The following is a 19,935-nucleotide window of genomic DNA, read 5'->3' on the forward strand; positions in this document are numbered from 1 at the left end:
AATTTTGCCAAAAAGCTCCACTGTGTAATCATCAAGGGAAGGCCAACTGTTGATCCAATCTAGGACTGAGGCTAAGCCGTCAGTTCGTACATGGAAATGGAACCACACAGCTCTCGCGAAATTGCAGTGCAAAAGGACATGAGCTAAAGTTTCTCGATCCTCACAGAAAGTGTCACACCGTTTAGTTACTAGTAACTATGAGCTATCATGGGTATTTGTTAAGCAAGTCAAATTGCCGCCACCTAAGCAATATGAAGAGGCCTTTTATTATATATCATTGGTTAAGGGATATGGATACACGAATAAACATTTCCAATTGTCGGAATAAAAATATGGTACCTAACCGTAACGAAACATGAAAACGCAATACCTACTCTTATGCCTAGGCTGGTAGAATCCTAACCGATTTAGGTGGAAAAACATGATAAAAAGAAGGACATATCCCATCTCTTTAAATCATTTTGGTATACCCAAATTAGTCGAGATTCAATGGGACTAAGGGATTGGTCAATGATCATTTTTTTAAACACACCCAAAGACATCAAATAATTTTTCTCGATGCAATGCTAAAAGAAGCTACAAAGTCAAAGGCTAATATGGACCTACATGACATCAAATTATTTTCACCGAAGTATATCTAGTTTGGGTTATTTCTCGATTGGCCCCTAAAGTGTGATCAGTTTTCCGCGTGACCCCCTAAAGTATGAGAAATACCGAGATGACCTTCTTTTTTTTTTTTTATGCATTGACTATAGAGTTAGATTTTAATTTTCCAAGATTGTCTTTTTGTCTTTTCTCCTTCTTTATTTCTTCTTTAGTCCCTTGACTTTTTTCTATTCTAACCTTTCATCTTCGTCTTTATCCTTTTCTCTCTCTAGATGAGAACCTCCATCAGTAGAGGTCCTTAAAATTTTTACTATCCAAATCAATAAAAGAACACTACAATATTCATAACAAATTCAAGAAAAATAAAGTAATAGAGACACCCTAACCCGGAATTCCTTCATCTGATGCCAACAGATCATTATCATCATTAAGAAGATTCATAATTTAGGGTTTATAATCACGAACTTGAAAGTAAGATCGACTCGTAATGACGATGTCGTAATTGTGAGTAGACTTGAAGTTGGGGAACTCTTAAGGAGAGAAATAAGATGAACACAAGTAAGAGAACAATGTCACTAAATTAAATTTGTTTTTTTAGGGTTTTCGTAACGAGTCCAGCCGAGTTTGTAGTGTTTTTCTTCAAGTTCCTAATAGGAAGTAATTTCTTGATTTGTAGGAACATAAACTAGGGTTCGACACCGAGCACTTGGTGTTGTTGTTGTTGAGCCAGACATAGTTGGATCTCTTAACTCAAATGATTCTTTTGTTGGATTCTCAATTAAACGAGCTACTCCCTTGTCATTGGAACCCATACTCGTGACATTGTAGTTTTCCAGTGAGAGAAAGATAAGAAATTAGAGAGAGAATAGAGATGAAAAAAGTTTTGTTTTCTAGGACTTTGCTTTGATGTTTCTGTAACATACGAGGAAAATTTGGTGATGGGTTTAAGTGAGTGATGAATCATTTCCTTTCGAGATATAATTTTAATTTGGATACCAAAAATTTTAAGGACCTATATTAATGGACCTTCTCATGTAGAGAGAGAAAGAGAAGAAGAAGATGAAAGGTTAGGTAGGGAGAAATACAAGGGACTAAACGAGAAATAAAGAAAAAGACAAGAGAGTAATTTTGGAAAGTTAAAATCTGACTTTTTAATCAATTCAAAAGCGCAAAAGAGACCCATCTTGGTATTTATCATACTGTAAGAGGCCACTCAGGAAACCGACCACACTTTGGGGGCCAATCGGGAAATAACTGATTTAAAATGAGGAAAAAGTCCAAAAAGGGCCATCCTATTGTGGGTAAGATCCACCCTAATTTAGGAATGAGTTGTAGATCCAATTCTCATTAGTTGGGGGGTCCGAAACCAAAATGTACAGCAGGTCCATGTGCCCAACTTAGTTAATTCCCCTACTACCCTTATCTTAATTCCGCTTTTAACTGTCCCATCTATATCTCTCTAAAAAAACTCATAACTTTCTCTTCTTTTTCTCCCTAGACTTTATTGTTGATTAGAAAAATCAGATCATTGATGATTTTTGGTGAAGAGTTAGATTGATGATTTTATGGTGAAGAATTAGATCGTTGAGTTTTGCTGAATAGTAAGATCGATGATTTTTGGTTTATGGGGGAAAACTGGTGGAATATGGAACAAACAAATCAGAATTTGTTATTTAATGGATGAACAAATCTTTTTTGCATCGGAAATAGAGATTTAATGTCTGTAAAGATTTTTTTTCTATAACAGAGGAACAAAATGCTATACCATGCAAATCAAGGAAGTTGTAAATCTGTTTTCTTCTCTTCATTTAAATTCAAGGCCTTAGATTTATTTTGTCTCTCTAAAATCTCTTAATTTCAGAGTTGAACCCCATCTTTAATTCTTCTTCTCTTCAACAGACTCAATTTCATCTAGGGAATAAAACAAATTCGACATTAACATATAAAATGAGGTTTATGCCTGAAGTTGGAGGGTTTGCTTTTTGTTCTTCGACATCACGGTGAGTTTATAATTGTTCAAGTTTTCGGTCAATGGAAACAGGAAGAAGATGAAGACAGATTTTTCAAGATCTGATTTTCTAAGACAAAACAGTTTTCCAACTGAAATTCGAGTATACTATGCACTAGTGAGAAAAAAACAGTAAAGTTTAGAAAGTAATTTGAATACAAAAAAGTGATATTATGCACCATATATATTCCCGCCTTTAGATGATAATGTGAAAGAAAAACAATTTTACTTATAGTACATTCGCAAATGTCCAGTACATTTCAAAATTTCCTATGCATGTTAAGAAGGCAAAGTATGGAAAAAAAAGTTATATTATGCACCGTACATTGGTAAATGTCCACTAAATATCATATATATTCTCCCATTTAGATGATTATGTTAAAGAAAAATTATTTTATTTATAGTCCATTCGCAAATGTCCAGTACAGTTCAAAAGTTTCCGTGCATGTTAAGAAGGCGTAGTGTAGAAAAAAAGTTTATTGTGCACCGTACATGAGTAAATGTCTAGTAAATATCATATATATTCCCGCATTTAGATGATTATGTGAAAGAAAAATTATTTTATTTATAGTACTTTCGCAAATGTCCAGTACATTTCAAAATTTTTTGTGCATGTTAAGAAGACAAAGTATAGAAAACATACTATGCACCATAAATTCGTAAATGTCTAGTAAATATCTTTTATATATAGATGATTGTGCGAAAGAAAAATTATGCTCCCTCCGTCCCAAAATGAATGACCTATTTTGAAAGGCCGCGGCTTTGGGGCATAAAGAAAAGTCTCCGGGGAAGATAGACTTTGTCAATCAAGATTGACTGAAGATGCATATTTATTGATTGGTCCAAAAATTTACGAAGTTACCTTTTGCTCCTTAATCTTCATCTTCTTCTCCATTTCTTTGAACTCCACAAATTTCTGCCACCATTCTCATCTTCATCTTTCTCCTTATCTCTTCCTCTCTTTCACTTCTTTTCTTCGCCAGGCCGTCGGCTGCAACAGGGCAGTAGATCAAAACCCTAATTCAAGAAAACCCAAATACCCAATAATAATACCAAAATCAAACCCTTAAAAACAGTTGAATGTTTTTTTTTTTATTGAACCAGGTAAAGAAGATAAATCAAAAGAAAACAAATACTTTGCATTACAATTAACAAAGGGTCTAAAGGGATTTACCATAGCAGCAACGTAGATAAATGGGTGGAGTTATTTTTGACTATTATGAATGGGTAGATTGGACACACTGTTATATTCTCAATTCCAGGGCTATTGAGATAAGATGCTTGAAGTCTTGATAAACTAATGCATATGGGGGCATTCTTACCAAGAAGAGACTTTTACAAGTTTTTTTTTTACATATTGTAAAGAAGATTCAGGAATTAGGGTTTCAAATTGATATTTAGAAGCAACATTCATGCACATTCAGAAATCCAATTAGTTTGAAACCCACGTAGTGGTGTGATATCATAATTGGCTAAAACTAATTGACAAAGATTTGGTGTGAAGAAGAAGATTAAGATGAAGATGGGATGAGGGGAAGATGAAGATTAGGAGGCAATAATCAACTCGATAAATTTGTGTACCAAAAAATAAATATTTCTCGTAAGTCAATCTTGATTGATTAAATCTATATTCCCTGGAGACTTTTCTTTAATCTCCAAAGCCGCGGTCTTTTGAAAACCCAACTTTTTAAGGGAACATAATTAATTGGAGTTTGACTTTAAAAAATAACATGATTTCTCCAATTGTGTCCTAATTTACTTTTTCAATTTACAATGAAAAAGTTGAACTTACTATTAAATAAAGTTGTCATTAAATTTATAGTAATGGGTATTATTGGAAAGAACCAAAAGTTCTTTTTTTTATTTTTAGAAATATGACACTAAAATGGGACAACCCAAAATAGAAATTAGGTCATTCATTTTGGGACGGAGGGAGTATGTATTTATAGTACATTTGCAAATGTCCCGTACATTTCAAAGTTTCCTATGCGCGCATGTTAAGAAGGCAAAATATAGGAAAAAGTTATATTATGCATTGTGCATTCGTAAATGTCCAGTAAATAGTATCTATTTTCGCATTTAGATGATTATGCGAACTAAAAGTTATTTTATTTATAGTACATTCTCAAATGTTGCGTACATTTCAGAATAATTGAAAGAGAAACTAGTAAAATAGAAATCTAAGATAAAAAGATATGGAGTGTTAAATTTGAGAAAATAAAATAACAAGAGAGTTAAAGATAAAAACAATATTGAGTGTTAAATTTGAGAAAGTAAAATAACAAGAGATTTAGAGAGATAAAGTAGTTAGAGGTAGAGAATTTATGAGAGAGAAATAAGGCGGAGAGAGAAACTCAATTTCTAGTCTACAGTGGAGAAAGAGATTGCGTGTAGAGAGAGAAACAAAGTACTAAGAAAAGAATGTAGAGAGAAATACGAGATTTTGTTAATGGCATTTTCTGTAACTTTTGTGTGGCAATTTATGTAAATAAGAGTAAAGGTTTCCTTGTTCTTGTAATTTCACACACTCCTCTGACCATTGGACCTGCATTTCTTTTTATCTTTTCTAGAAGACCTCTTTCCTGTTGGACAAACAATAATAGATGTTTTGTCCAATCCCTTTTTTATATAATCCATCTAATTATGCAGTCTTTCCTATCATTTTTCATTTTTTTCGTGTCAGCCGGTACCCTAAGGTCATGTTTGGCGCGCGGGAATGGAATGTGATTCTTGAGAATCGCATTCCCATTGTCAAATATGAAACTTCATACACCTTAAGGTTCGTAGTATGAAATGAAATTTGTTTGAGGTCCTTATACTCATTATGCCTAGCGTTGAATGCACTGGGTATTCATTCACCTTATATATTATCAAATCAATGATGGGTTCTATTTGGAGCCTAAATTGACATCCAAAAGGGGACCGAACCAAATATTTGTCAGGCTATTGTTCTCTTGTTCCCTCGAATACGTGGAGTAAGACATCAATTTCTCAATAAGATCAATTTTGTTAATTACATCTTGGACTCCCTTGAAAAAAAAATATTGGCGGGCGTGTAAACGAGGTGCTTTACCTAACTGAGCTATAATTCTTATGCTTGTCATAGATAGTTTATCATGTAAATAATTTCTTGTCAAAATGAATCTTCTATAATTCAACATGAGATTCATTTGAAGAGAAAGGAAATATACCAAAAACAAAGAATAGAATAAAATAACAAAAAACAATCAAAATACAAAAAACCGAAAGACTAAAAAAAAGTAATAAATGCAAATTATATATAGTACTGAAATAGTTTAATGTACATATAAATTAAGAGAATATAGAAATTTATTGATCTTTTCCCAATCTCACGAACAAGATCCAAGAAAAAATAAGATTAATTGCCCGAACGGAGGGTAGATCTAAGGAGAAACTGGTGACGAGAGAGAGGATCACTTGCTCCTTGAATAGTTCTTTCAAAAAATGCATCTGATTGTTCAGTCATAAGACAATTCGGAGTTTAGGTGGTTATTAAAATAGGCGAGAATAACCAAATCGAGCTCATGGATTTATTTAGGTCATTTATGGCCCAACAGAAAACTTCTTCGAAATGGGATGATGACAGAAACAATTTTTATCCAAACATTAATTGGTCGTGTATTCGCAACCAACATATATGGGTTCGCGATGCTTTGCCGTTCGAAATCAAGATATTGGGATTGGCCTTGTCAATCGATTCATAAGCGTTCGAGCGCAACCAATATGTATCCAAACCCCTTTCACTTGCAGGAGTACATCTTGGATCTGTCGATTATGTTGTGCTCGGAGTCCCACTCATGGTGACCTGGTCGAATTAGGAAAAGCAGTAGGTATTACTGCGGGTCAATCTATTGGGGAACCGGGGACCTAACTAACATTAAGAATTTTTCACACCGCTGGGGTATTCATAGGTGGTACTGCAGAACATGTACGAACTCTTCCTAATGGAAAAATAAAACTCAATAAGGATTTGGTTCATCCCACACGTACACGTCATGGACATCCTACTTTTCTATGTTATATAGTTGTATGTAACTATTGGTCAGAATATTATTATATTGTGAGTATTCCACCAAAAAGTTTTTTTTTAGTTCAAAATGATCAATATGTAGAATCCGAACAAGTAATTGCTGAGATTTGCGTGGGAGCATCCACTTTGAGTTTTAAGGAGAGGGTTCAAAAACATATTTATTTTGACTTAGAGGGAGAAATGTATTAGAGGGCCAATGTGTATACACGATCTCTGGGAATCAAATTATTTTAGTTTAATGTTTGGTTCGACCAAGAGTAAGAACTCTATTCCTAACTTGGTGTTTGGTTCGTATAGGAATAAGAATGTAAACTTTTATAAAAGTCATGTTATATCTTTTTACTCAAAAATACATAATCTAGGTCAACTTTGCTATATATATTTTAATTAATGTTATCTATCCAAATTTTTAAACATGAAAATCAAAACGCGATACACCATTTTAATGTTAGGAAAAATAACCTAATTAACTTGTTCAGGAATATGAAGATAAACGATGTGAAAGTAAAAGTAAAGACACCAAGATTATTTAACGTGGCAAAAACCCCTCCAAACTAGAAGGTAAAAAACCACGGGACCTAGTCCAGAAATCTTCCACTATAATTAAATAATGGGTTACACAACTCTTCACCAAACCTATGGTGGATAAACTGAACAAAGAAACAAAAAAATAAAATCTCTTACTCCTTCGGATTTGGACAAATCCTAGATTACTAAAGGTTGAAGAAGATAACCACAAACTAAATTGCTTCACAAGATTAATAATCTTCTTTTCTTCAAACCAATATTTTGTTTTTTCAATCTCCCTTGAAAGAACCACTTCAGAAATCTCTCTTTCTCTGACTTCTCTTTGTTCTGGAAGTTGTTGTTTCATCTCTCTTATCTCTCTCTAACCTGAGAAGATATATCTGAGAGGATTCTCTTGTAACCCTCCCAACTGGGAGCTCCCAACTGGGAGGATACTCTCTAACCTGAAAGTATGATACTCTCTAACCTGAAAGTATGATACTCTCTAACCTGAAAGTATGAATATTTCTTCCCTTTCATTCCCTATTTATAATGATAAATAAGGAGGTATTCTACTAGAAATAGGATTCCTTTTTAGGCTAGAAATAGAAACTTCTATTTCTCCCTAAATAAGGAATAAGGGAAATCCTATTCTAACTAGGAATCCTTTTTATATAAGGAGGGACCCCAACAAACTCCCCCTCCCGACTTATGAAAAGGACCCACCATCCTAAGGCCAACAATACTACTATGTAGCTCATGCTTCCCGTTGAACAATCTTTTTGCCATCATATTTGAAGTATCGTCTTCTATATGGATTTTCTTGATATTCAACACTTTTTTCTTCAATGCGTCTTGAATCCGCTGATATCTCACATTCCAATTGCATTCGACTCCCATTCATGAATTCACTTGAATTCTGTGTAAAGTACACTACTGTTTCCCTTCCATATTTCTGAACGATAAATCTAGCCTTAGCTTTGATACCACTTGTTAGGAAAAATAACCTAATTAACTTGTTCAGGAATATGAAGATAAACGATGTGAAAGTAAAAGTAGAGACACCAAGATTATTTAACGTGGCAAAAAACCCCTCCAAATTAGAAGGTAAAAAACCACGGGACCTAGTCCAGAAATCTTCCACTATAATTAAATAATGGGTTACACAACTCTTCACCAAACCTATGGTGGATAAATGATGGGTCATGAAAATGCCCCATCTGAGTCGTTTAATTTAGCCAATTTAGTCGGTTTCGAGTCTTTATTATAAGAAAATGGTTGGTTTTCTTGATTAGGTGTCTTTTGCGGAGTTAGACGTGAAAAACGGTTAAAAACGAGGAAAAGATGCATGAAGGGTATTTTGGTCATTTTGAGTCAAGGAAATTCTGGTAATTTGGCCAAGGTCAGTGCGTGGTTGAAAAGTAGAGGTCGAGACGAGTCCGTAGGAGAAAACGGAAGTCAAATCGGAGTTCGGATGAGTGAAATATGCAAAGTCAAAGTCAGTCAACATTTGGTGCACATTTGGTCAACACTCGGGACAGTGTCGGGCACAGATTTGGCGCGCGATACACCAACAGACACGTGTCGGAGGACGGAGGCTGGTGCATCTATATCCCGTGTTCCCGCTGAGCATCCAAGCGCACCCTATAGGCCTGATCCGGTGGAGCGCGTCGCAACTTAACTTGGTGGTCCCGTTCAAACGTTTTAATCTTGACCGTTGGGTTCCGCGTTTTCAAGATCTACGGCTGCTGTGCATCCGTCCTTTATTCCATTCCCGTGTTACCCGAAGCAACTTAGAATCCGTAGCCCCGATCTCACGTTTTAATCTTAGCCGTTCCCTTCCGCGTGTCCCAGATCCGACGGCTTCCGTAAGTCCCGTGTTTTACACTTATTCCGTGCACCCGAAGTTGCTTAACTTCTATGCTCCCGGACGCGTGTCACTCTCCCGTCCCTCCAGATCCCGCGCTCTTTTCCATCCGACGGCTGCTGAATCATCTCACCCTAATTATCTTATAACCGGGTACACGATAACATCCGGATTTCAACCTTTAAACCCTAGCCGCCAGCTTTTGTCCTTTAAATCCCCATTTTTCCAATTTTAACCCTTCCTTTTATCTTTTTTTTACCACTTTAACCCAACCAAAACCCTAACCCTATAAATAAATCCCTTTCTCCTCCATTAGAACCTAGACTTGCAAACCCTCTCAATCCTCCCTTCTTAGCCCCCCCTTTCCTCCTTCTTGTAGTTGTAAAACCCTAACCCTTTTTTTCCCCTCTTAGCCTCCTTTTCTCTCTACTTCTTCTCAACTAAAAACCCTAGCCACCATTCTTTTCTCTACCACCTTCATCTTTTCTCTACATTTTCTTTCTACTCTAATTTCTTCTTCTAACCTTCTAATTTCTCCATACCTTCTTCTCTAAATCTCTTCTTCTTCTTCTATCTCTCTTCTAAATTTCTCTTCTTTTATCTTCTAATAAGCTATTATTTGGAGATTTGGGTAATATTCTTGAGACACTTGGAGCTTAAATTGGACATCAAAATGGAGATACATGGGGATATGGAATTTGATTGGTGATTTCTTTCCATTAATCTTTTGTAATTCCATTTATTTTATGAATTCAATGAATATTATTTTAGATTCCATGAGTAGCTAAATTTTGTATCTAGGGTGTAGAGGAAACTCATATTTGGGCTTATTTTGAGATATGTTATAAATCAATGAATCCTTATTTTGAGTTTCAATGCCTATTGATTGTCATTTCATGTTGATTCTATAACCTTATTATCATTCATGTATTATAATTAGATATTTCATGCTTTTATTGATTTATTAGATGAGATATGCCTTTTAGATCTTGAATGATAGTGTAGGAAATTAGTTTTATATGGTAGTCAATCATACCTTCTTGATTTTGAATTGTGTTATTAAAGAATATATTCTGAAATCTAAATAGTTTATTATGTTAGATTTTGAGTTAGACATGAGAAAAGGGATTTGTTAATTAATGCATGTTTTAAGTAGTCCATTTATGTGGTGAAATCGAAAACCCTAGATTCTTCTTCTCACCTTGATTTCATTCTTATCAGTCTATTAGTATTGCTTTCTTTTTTTCATAGTAGTTTCCAAATCAAATCAAAAGTTTGAAAGGGGGTTTAATTTGAGATTTAGATAAAATAGCTTGTCCTTTGGAACGAAACTCGACTTATTAGAAATACTATAACTTGACCCCGTATACTTGCGGGAATAGACCTTTTTTAGGCCTATCAAGTTTTTGGCGCCGCTGCCGGGGACTAAGCTTGAATTTGTCTTATCTTATTTCTATATTTGGAAAGTTTTATTTTTGGTAAGTTTTTATTTTTGGACACTTTGACTTGCTTTTCCATTTTTGGTGTGTAGAATGCTAAGGAGCAAAGGAAGAGGCGCAACAAGGAGAGGAGCTCAAGAAGGAAAATTTACATTTTATTTTTAGTATTTTTTTTATTATTTTTGGTGAGAGAGAGACTTTTAGACTTTCTAGTTTTTATTTTTGGTTTAAACGTTTTGACCCTAAATTAGAGGGCTTGTTAATTGTAACCGAAAACCAAAACGAAGCCTCGGGTTCGAACACTCACGGGAGAGTGGCCCGAGTCGTCTGCAAGGGTCATTGCCCGTCTTGAACGGGAGGTAACTTCTCTAATCACCCACGAAGCCCCTGTCAGTGGGTAATTGCGTGTTTTGTGTGCCTAATTGCTTTGATCGAATTGTTTAGTATAAGCATTCTAGTAAGGGCAATAACCCAATTGAAAGATAGGAGACGGATTTCATCACCGTTCTCTTGCCCAAATAGGTAACAACATTCACGATCCTAAACCTCACCTAAAAACTAAAATCTGATTTAGACATTGGCCAAAGGGTAACGAGCTTATAGGACACTCTTGACAAATCTCGAACTTGATTAGTATTTGGAGTTTTCCCAGGAAGAGGGAACGATCCAAGAACACAATTCTTGATCGTTGTACTGTGACGGAGTAACTCCTCATAAGAATCATAGTTCAAGCTTTGGAAAGAAATAGAAGCTGTCTAGATCAATTTTTAGGTGAAAAAGACTACCCAGTCGTCTAGATTGTGTCTAGGTTGCTTGGTTGAGTCAGCTTGCTTGTGTGTGTGTTTTCCTTAGGATCTTCGTAGTTTCGTTACTCTTAAAAAAAAAAAAAAAAAAAAACCAAAAAAATGGAAGGATTCTTCTATGAGGACGAATTGGAATAGAGACGGAAGGAACAATCATTGTTAAGAACACAAGAGATACTTTTACGGAGCATGTCTAGACTTGAGGCGACTAACGCTACTCTAGATAATTTTGACCAGTCCCGTAATGATGGTCATGACGTCGATAACTATTGGAATCATCATCAACCTCAACAAGGTTGTGTCCCTCAGTTACAAAATACCAATAATTATCAACGTTTTAACTATCAAAATTATTTTGAAAATCCGAGGGATAATGTCTATGGTGATAATTATGGGGAGTATTGTCAACCTCAAGGAGGTTATGAGTCACACTATGCACATGTCAATAGTTCATCCTACAGTCAATATAATGAAGAGTTTTATGATCCAAACATGTCCCAACCATCTCAATGGGATAACATTCAAATTAATGACTCTTCATCATCTTCATTAGACAAACTTTATAGTCTTCTTGTCAGGACTAATATAGAGCTTGAGCAGAAAGGTCGGGAGCTACGAGCTGAAAGATTAGCTCTAAGTGAAAGAATTAGTGAAAATCTAGAATTGTCCCTCAATAAAAAACCCAACATCATAGATGATGAGTCCTTTGATAATATGGAGTGCAATACACAATATCATGAGTCTTATGATGATGAGGATGGTAGTATAAATGAGGCGAATACTTTGTTTGATCCTACTCCATGTTTAGTTTCTGACCATAGTATTTTGCCAACCATAGAGTCGCCGCTATCATCATATGAGTCCATTGCTGAGGAAACTCTTGAACCACCTTCAGAGAAACCAAAAGCTGAGTCTGTTTTGTCTCCCGAGTCTAAATCTTCTACTCATCTTAATGATAATCTTTTGGATCAAACTAGATGTCTTACTAAAGATGAAGCTGATGAACTTTGGCTAGTTGAAATGTCCAAAGAGAGTGATGACTCACTCGACTTAGATGAAGTTCTAAACACTAATGAGATCATAATGAAAGATAGTTTGTCTGAGTCTTTACCGAAGGAGATTAGACCCAACTTGGAGGTAATTTCAATACAACAAGCCAATGAGGCTATTTTAGAACCTCCGAATTTGAGTGTTGATCTAGGTAAATCAAACCTCTTCAATAGTCATGCACCATGTCCCTCGGAAGTCCAAGTAACCTCGTGTCAATCACTTGTGTATTCTTCCATAGTCTCTCAATCAATTTGTCATGTTTATGAGGATCCATTTTATCCAATGTCTTTCAACTTTAGTTTATCACCAAACTTAATGATTGTTGCTTCATCTAAGTTTGGGGATAAAGCATTCACATTGGAAGTCTCACTTAAACTGCCATATCATTCCATGGACGTGAGACTGAACCTTCCTGGATACTTCATCTTTTGGGTTGACCCTCAAATCTTCCGATTACTATTGTATGGGGAGTCATCAACCCTTAATCCAGTAGGTTTACAGTAACTTTTCTTTCATCATCGTCTGGCTGAAGACGATAAACTTAGCGCTTCTTGGGAGGCAACCCATGCTTTTGATATAGGACAGTGGAGTCTGGTAATATCTTTCCTCTCATCTTTTTATTTTGGCATGGTCTTCAGAACATTGAGGACAATGTTCGGTTTAAGTTTGGGGATAGGGAAGAAATTTTGCTATGTCCTTCATTTCGAAAATTCAAGAGGGTTCAAAAAAAATTTAAAATTTTGGACCGAAAATGTGAGTCTAATGGTTGTTTTTGGCTTGTTAATAGTTATAGAGTCGAGTTGATCGTACTATCCGGTTGTTAAAGGCTTTTTCATGAATGTCGAGTCTTGAGGTCGTTTGTGTGCTAGCCATGTGAGTATTATGGAAGTGAAGGGTAGACGGTTCTGAGAGAACTAGATTAATCATTAGTGGAGACTTAACCCTTGTGAGATTTCTGAGCCTTTCTATTACCTTTGAGTGTACTCTTCTGCGCTGATTCCGAGTAGAGTGAAGAGCTACTCAACCTCGCAAATTTGTAAAAAGAGCTCATTTGATCTCGTGTGCTCAACTTCCATAGCCACTAGGAGTGACGTCAAGATAGCGAATAAACCTTACTCTTGTAGTCCATGAAACCCGATAATAGTGTCAACTTTAGGAAGACGGATACTCCACCATCCATTCATCATATGACTCTCGAGAATGAAGGCATGAAAAGTAAAGAAAGAAGAATGTGAAAGCAAAGTGTGAAAGAAGGAAAAGTTGATTGTTGAGAATACTAGTGTTGGTATTTGTAGTTGTTTAAAAAAAAAAAAAAAAAAAAAAAATTGAAATTGAAAATGAAGAGAAAAATCTCTGAAAGTTAGACATGAGAAAAGGGATTTGTTAATTAATGCATGTTTTAAGTAGTCCATTTATGTGGTGAAATCGAAAACCCTAGATTCTTCTTCTCATCTTGATTTCATTCTTATCAGTCTATTAGTATTGCTTTCTTTTTTTCATAGTAGTTTCCAAATCAAATCAAAAGTTTGAAAGGGGATTTAATTTGAGATTTAGATAAAATAGCTTGTCCTTTGGAACGAAACTCGACTTATTAGAAATACTATAACTTGATCCCGTATACTTGCGAGAATAGACCTTTTTTAGGCCTATCAATAAACTGAACAAAGAAATAAAATCTCTTACTCCTTAGGATTTGAACAAATCCTAGATTCCTAAAGGTTGAAGAAGATAACCACAAACTAAATTGCTTCACAAGATTAATAATCTTCTTTTCTTCAAACCAATATTCTGCTCTTTCAATCTTTCTTCAAAAAACCACTTCAGAAATCTCTCTTTCTCTGACTTCTCTTTGTTCTGGAAGTTGTTGTTTCATCTCTCTTATCTCTCTCTAACCTGAGAAGATATATCTGAAAGGATTCTCTTGTAACTCTCCCAACTGGGAGGATACTCTCTAACCTGAAAGTATGATACTCTCTAACCTGAAAGTATGAATATTTCTTCCCTTTCATTCCCTATTTATAATGATAAATAAGGAAGTATTCTACTAGAAATAGGATTCCTTTTTAGGCTAGAAATAGAAACTTCTATTTCTCCCTAAATAAGGAATAAGGGAAATCCTATTCTAACTAGGAATCCTTTTTATACAAGGAGGGACCCCAACATTTAAATTGTAGTGAAAGATTTATTTAAAATGAACAAAGTCTCTATTAATTTTTTTATTAAACTTTCTGAAATCGATTTTGAACGAACAAAGAACGAGAGAGGAGTAAAAAACTAGAGATAGGGAGAGAAAGTGAGATTTACCTTCGAGTGAGAGAGAGTTGCTATGGTGGTGGCTGAAATCCTAAGTTTTTAATTTTTTGAATTAAAATATTATTTGAAGGAAGATTTTAATATTAGTCATTCTAATATTTTAATAAAGATTATTTTGTACATAAATATTAAATCAAATCATTCCCGAGAATGAGACACACAGTTTGTCAGGATTGTGATTCCTAAGAATCACATCCTATTCCCACGTGATTCTCGCGCGCCAAACATGACCTAAATTTCTTACATCCTTGGAACGGGGCACCCACACCTGACTACCAGTAAAGATGCCTAGCGCACGAACGTGTGCGTACGAGACTTGGACCGACTGTGAACAGTCTCTCTCTCTCTCTCTGACGCAAAAGCTTTCTTCCCCGGCGATTTCTTCAATTCCAAATGTAGAAAGAAGAGAAAAAGTGGTTCCATTTTATTTCCCTAGATCATTTAATCATGACAATTCATTCTTATTCGATTATTTTTCTTCACTAATTACTTGAACCAGATTCATTATTCTCTTCGAGATTTGAAGTTTACCTTTCTACTGTTATAATTCGCCCCCAAAAATTATATACAAATGAGTAGAGAATCGCAACAACGGCCAACCGCCTTGGATCATCTCCGCAACGCTACTGCCGGTGCTGCTGCTGGTCAGTCATTTTCCTTAACAACCTCTATCTAGGGTTTCTCTTTTATTTTGTTTTTCTCTAATTAGGGTTTTCTCTTTTCTGTTGAATTCTTTCCTGTATATTTAGAATTGAGAGTTCTAACTGTAGATTATTGATTCAGGTGCAATTGCTGCAACCTTTGTGTGTCCATTAGATGTGATTAAAACAAGACTTCAGGTCCATGGCCAGCTCTCTCATCCTGTTAAAAAAGGTACCTTTTTTTTTGTACAGAAAGAATTCTTGTACTCTTGTCACTGAGATATTATATGATTATGTTGAAAATTTAACATTTGGGGTGAGGGGGAAGTGAAAGAAAGTATGTCCAAATTTCAACATCTAACAAATGACATAACATTTACATACTTCAGTGAGTTGAGTCTTAATTTAAAATTTTATTTTTACAATTGTGAAGTACTCCAAAGTAGACAATATAAATTTTGTATTGTTTAGTAAAAGTGAAATAAGTGTCAACCGTGGGGTGGTAACCCAAGATTACGTGGTTAAGTATATTAACATACCAACTAGACTAAATAAAACTACGTATGTAACTTGTGTTGCCCTACTGAGTAGTACTATAGGGTAAATGAAAAACAACAATCATTTTTTTTGGATACAAGATAAAAAATAGGACTCACCTGAAGGTATCACAAGAAAGTATATAACATTGTGATCTCCTAATTAGATACCTATCGGACGTTCTGAACCTTGAAATTATTAGCAAATAATAATGAAAGTTATAGGCCAATGTAAGAAAGCCACAAAATTTTAGGACAGCGCCAAAGAAGGCAGTTGGAGGCTGGACCATGGGAAGCCCCCATTAATAATCTCACAAGGAGACGAAAGAAATTCATGGGTTGAGAAGATATAAGCAGTTTGACTCGGTTGAGTGACTCGGCTTGGACTCAGGAGTAGCTCGGGTCGATCTTGGCCGAGTCTTCAAGTCTTGGCTTTGCCCTAGTAACTAGGCTGACTTGGTCGCATCCCGAATCATCATGACTCGATGAGCCACCGAGTCGGGGTGAAACTTCTCGTTCTTGTTCATGTCTCCCATCCTCCCTCTCGACTTTTTCTTCTTCCTTTTCTTATTCTTTGTTTGTTTGTCCTTCTAGACTAATATTCCCTTCTTTTCTCTTCTTGCACGTTTGATGTTCTTTCCATTCTTTCTTTTTATTTCTTCTCTTCAATCTTTCCTTCTTCCCTTGGTTCATTTCTAATTTTTTTATTTCCTTCTTTCCTTTTATCATCTTCGTCTTCCCTTTGTTCCCCATTTTTCATTATTTTCTATGAAATTGGAGTGTATTTGAGAATTATGTGACATATATAGAGAAGGATAACATGTATATAATTATATCAAACTCAGCCTAGCTCAGTTTAGAGCAAATGCATGAAAATTGCATAAGAACTAATATGGCATTGTATAGTCAAAATTTGAACTTCATTTGCATATGACCATGACTCAGCCTGGCTTGGCCGAGTAACTCGACTCGGGCTCGGCCCTTGGCCGTCTGGCCTAGCCTGTGGATAACAATTTAGGAGGATGAGTGAAAACTCATAGAAAATTGATAAAATAGGAACTGAAAGCTTGATACTTAGTCTCTTTCGTTCTGCTTTTCATCTGTTATTGCGTGGATTTTTTCTTAACTTTTATTGTTTGGCTGGAATCAGGTAGTATTATTGCTTCAAGCCTGCGAGAAATAATTAAAAATGAGGGTATAAGGGGAATGTACAGTGGCCTGTCTCCTACAATATTGGCCCTACTACCAAACTGGGCTGTGAGTTCTTTCTTACTTTAGTTGTATCAAGAAAAACTGGACTTGGTATCTTGTTGTTCTCAAACATATATCTATTTTTCTGTTGTATAGTATCACTTGAGGATGAATGTTAATTTTCTGGAAGTTTAGTCTCACGTGTTCTACATTTTACCGTTTAATCTATGGAACTTTAAGTAGTAGTGTAGGATTACAGAATATTACTTCAGATGACCATTATTAGACAATCTTCTAAACTATTGGGGACAGAGTGTAATAGGAAATGTTAACCTAGTTAGAATTTGGACACTTGAGTTATATTAGTTAGTGGGAATCTTCAAGTTCAAGTATATTCTGGAAAGTGAAAGTTAAATTTTGAAAGTATTTATTCATTGCGTAGTTGCGTACTTGCATACAGGACTGAGCCATAGTGTGCTGTGGTGAGAAGCTATCACAAAATGCTGCTTATGTGATGTATGCAGTTGCTTTAGACTTGGTTTTCTTCCATACCTTTTTCTCTAGTACATAAACATTGATTCAACTATCTCTCATTTTCTTACCGAAGTTCTTGGTTGTTGTATCTTGGAGGATTGTCAATATTGCATATTAAGCTCATTTGTTGTAGTTAGTGAAGTTGCTGGGCTCTCTGGTTAAGATAATTTAATAACTGGCTTTTATGTGTTTTAGGCTTGGTAAAAGTTTCATTCTTTTGATTTTTTTAGGTATACTTTACAGTTTATGAGCAACTCAAGGGGTTACTTGGCTCACATGGTTAGTCTTACAAGCTTGACTAGACTATTTGTTTGCTTTTGTGTTTTTTCATATTCTCAATTAATCTGTTGAAGCAATATTATCTGTATTTCGTAGAGCTGGTTTTGTAACTTTTTTTCATCAACCTTACTAATAGTATACAATTTTTGTACTGTAGTCGATGAGTATAATCAACTCACAATTGGAGCAAATGTTATAGCTGCTTCAGGCGCTGGAATAGCAACATCAGTCATCACAAACCCGTTGTGGGTTGTTAAGACCAGATTACAAGTATGTTTCTTGTGTTTGATTGCACGTTTTAACTCGTTTCCTTTCTTTCATATGTTGACTTTGATATATTGTATATGACTTTAACTGGGTAACGTACCAACCCTGCCTTCTTAGTATCTTTGAGGCATTTGTCGAATCATTATTTCATCACCAATTCTGATTTTCTTTTAACCCTTTAGACACAAGGAATGAGGTCTGGAGTCGTTCCTTACAAAAGCATCCTTTCAGCATTAAGAAGGATTACTCATGAAGAGGGAATACGAGGGTTGTATAGGTACTTTGTTTCTTTCTCGGACTCTAAATTTATATAGATTCTGGGTTTAGACTAATAAATCACCTAAAGAAGCTTCATCCTCTGCCAACCATTCCATCTGTTTCCATTGTTTATCTTTTATATTCATACTGACGTCAATTACTAAATGAATCAAGAGTTCTTTTCATTTTTCATTACCGAGCGCACTCCATAGTTGGTTGAAAATTCGTCTAGCCTTTATATGAATTCTAAGTCATCAGGCTCGCAATGACTCATAGCCTAGGTTTGTATGATTGGAAATCCGGGATGAAATCACGTATTCTCTGATTTCTTTTGGTGCTTGGTTTGGTTGTAGAGCGAATCACATACTCGAAGGAGTGATTCTCCCAAAAATGGGGGAAGAGCAAAACTGAGGATGAGAATGGGGTCGCATATATTTCCTCCTCAGGATCTAATTACCCAGCGAAGATTTCATTTCGCTCACCCACAGCTTTGAGGAATCTTCCCCCTTAGTTTGTCCTATGCCCAAGCCTTTCTACTCTATGTAATGTTATTCTCTGGTTATATGACAGTGGACTTTTGCCTTCATTAGCCGGCGTGAGCCATGTCGCAATTCAATTTCCTATGTATGAGAAGAGCAAGTCTTACTTAGCAAGAAAGGGTAAATCTCTATTGTTAATCAATACATAATCTACAAATTCTCTTATAACTACCTGCATGTCTGATGATAAGTATTGAACAGATAATACAACTGTCGATAAGCTCAGTGCAGGTCGTGTTGCCGCTGCCTCTTCAGTATCTAAACTTTTTGCCTCCACTATAACTTACCCTCATGAGGTATGTCCTTTTGATTCTTTTGGCACTCACATGACTTCTACTTTTTCAAGAATAAATGAGTCCTATTTGTTTATTCATTTTTATCATTGTCGCCCGAAAATTTTGTCATCTGTTTGACTGACACTCTTTACATGTCGTAGGTGGTACGAGCAAGGTTGCAAGAACAAGGCCAAGATCGTAATCCTGTTGTACGCTACACAGGTGTCGTGGATTGCATTAAGAAGGTATTTCGCGAAGAAGGAATAGCTGGTTTTTACCGTGGGTGTGCAACCAATCTGTTAAGAACAACTCCTGCTGCTGTCATCACATTTACTAGTTTTGAGATGATCCAAAGGTTATTGCGCCGTGCTTTACCACCAGAGTAGAAGCAGTAGCAATTACCTTTCCAAAGAGGAAAAGAAGGGTTTGTGTTTTTGTTAAACTAGGCTCTCCACACTAGGGTAGAAGCCGTAGCACTTGCCTCCCTGAAGAGAAAAAGGATTTGTGTTAAATTAGGCAGGAGACCGAGGAGTTTGGTGACGTATAATAAACAATAACGGATTAGAGTGGCTTCTCTGAGTTCATCTGAAGGAAGGTCGGCATCACAGCTAACATTGGTGTTTTTTTATTCATTGAGAGAAAGCGAAAGGGATATTTGCTTTGAATGTGTGAGGTGAATAAAATTGAGTGCAATGGGTCGACGTTGTTCCACTAAATTCTGCAATATATAATTCAATCGGAAATGTATTACGTTTTTGTTGGAGTTGAAAA

General features: G+C 35.7%; 1 protein-coding gene across 1 annotated transcript; it reads left to right on the forward strand.

The window, feature by feature from the left end:
- The first annotated feature begins 14,796 nt into the window (after window positions 1-14,796).
- On the forward strand, window positions 14,797-19,935 carry LOC147543439 (nicotinamide adenine dinucleotide transporter 1, chloroplastic-like). The gene is made up of 9 exons (XM_086633798.1): window positions 14,797-15,288; window positions 15,428-15,517; window positions 16,972-17,078; window positions 17,777-17,825; window positions 17,983-18,095; window positions 18,275-18,369; window positions 18,921-19,009; window positions 19,091-19,185; window positions 19,326-19,935. Exons 1-9 carry the CDS (start codon window positions 15,216-15,218, stop codon window positions 19,548-19,550), a joined length of 936 nt encoding a protein of 311 aa, XP_086489924.1. The 5' UTR covers window positions 14,797-15,215; the 3' UTR covers window positions 19,551-19,935.

The sequence above is a fragment of the Eschscholzia californica genome, unplaced genomic scaffold (assembly GCF_041429995.1).
Source record: "Eschscholzia californica isolate CP2 unplaced genomic scaffold, dmEscCali1.0.p SCAF_4, whole genome shotgun sequence".
Lineage (NCBI taxonomy): Eukaryota > Viridiplantae > Streptophyta > Magnoliopsida > Ranunculales > Papaveraceae > Eschscholzia > Eschscholzia californica.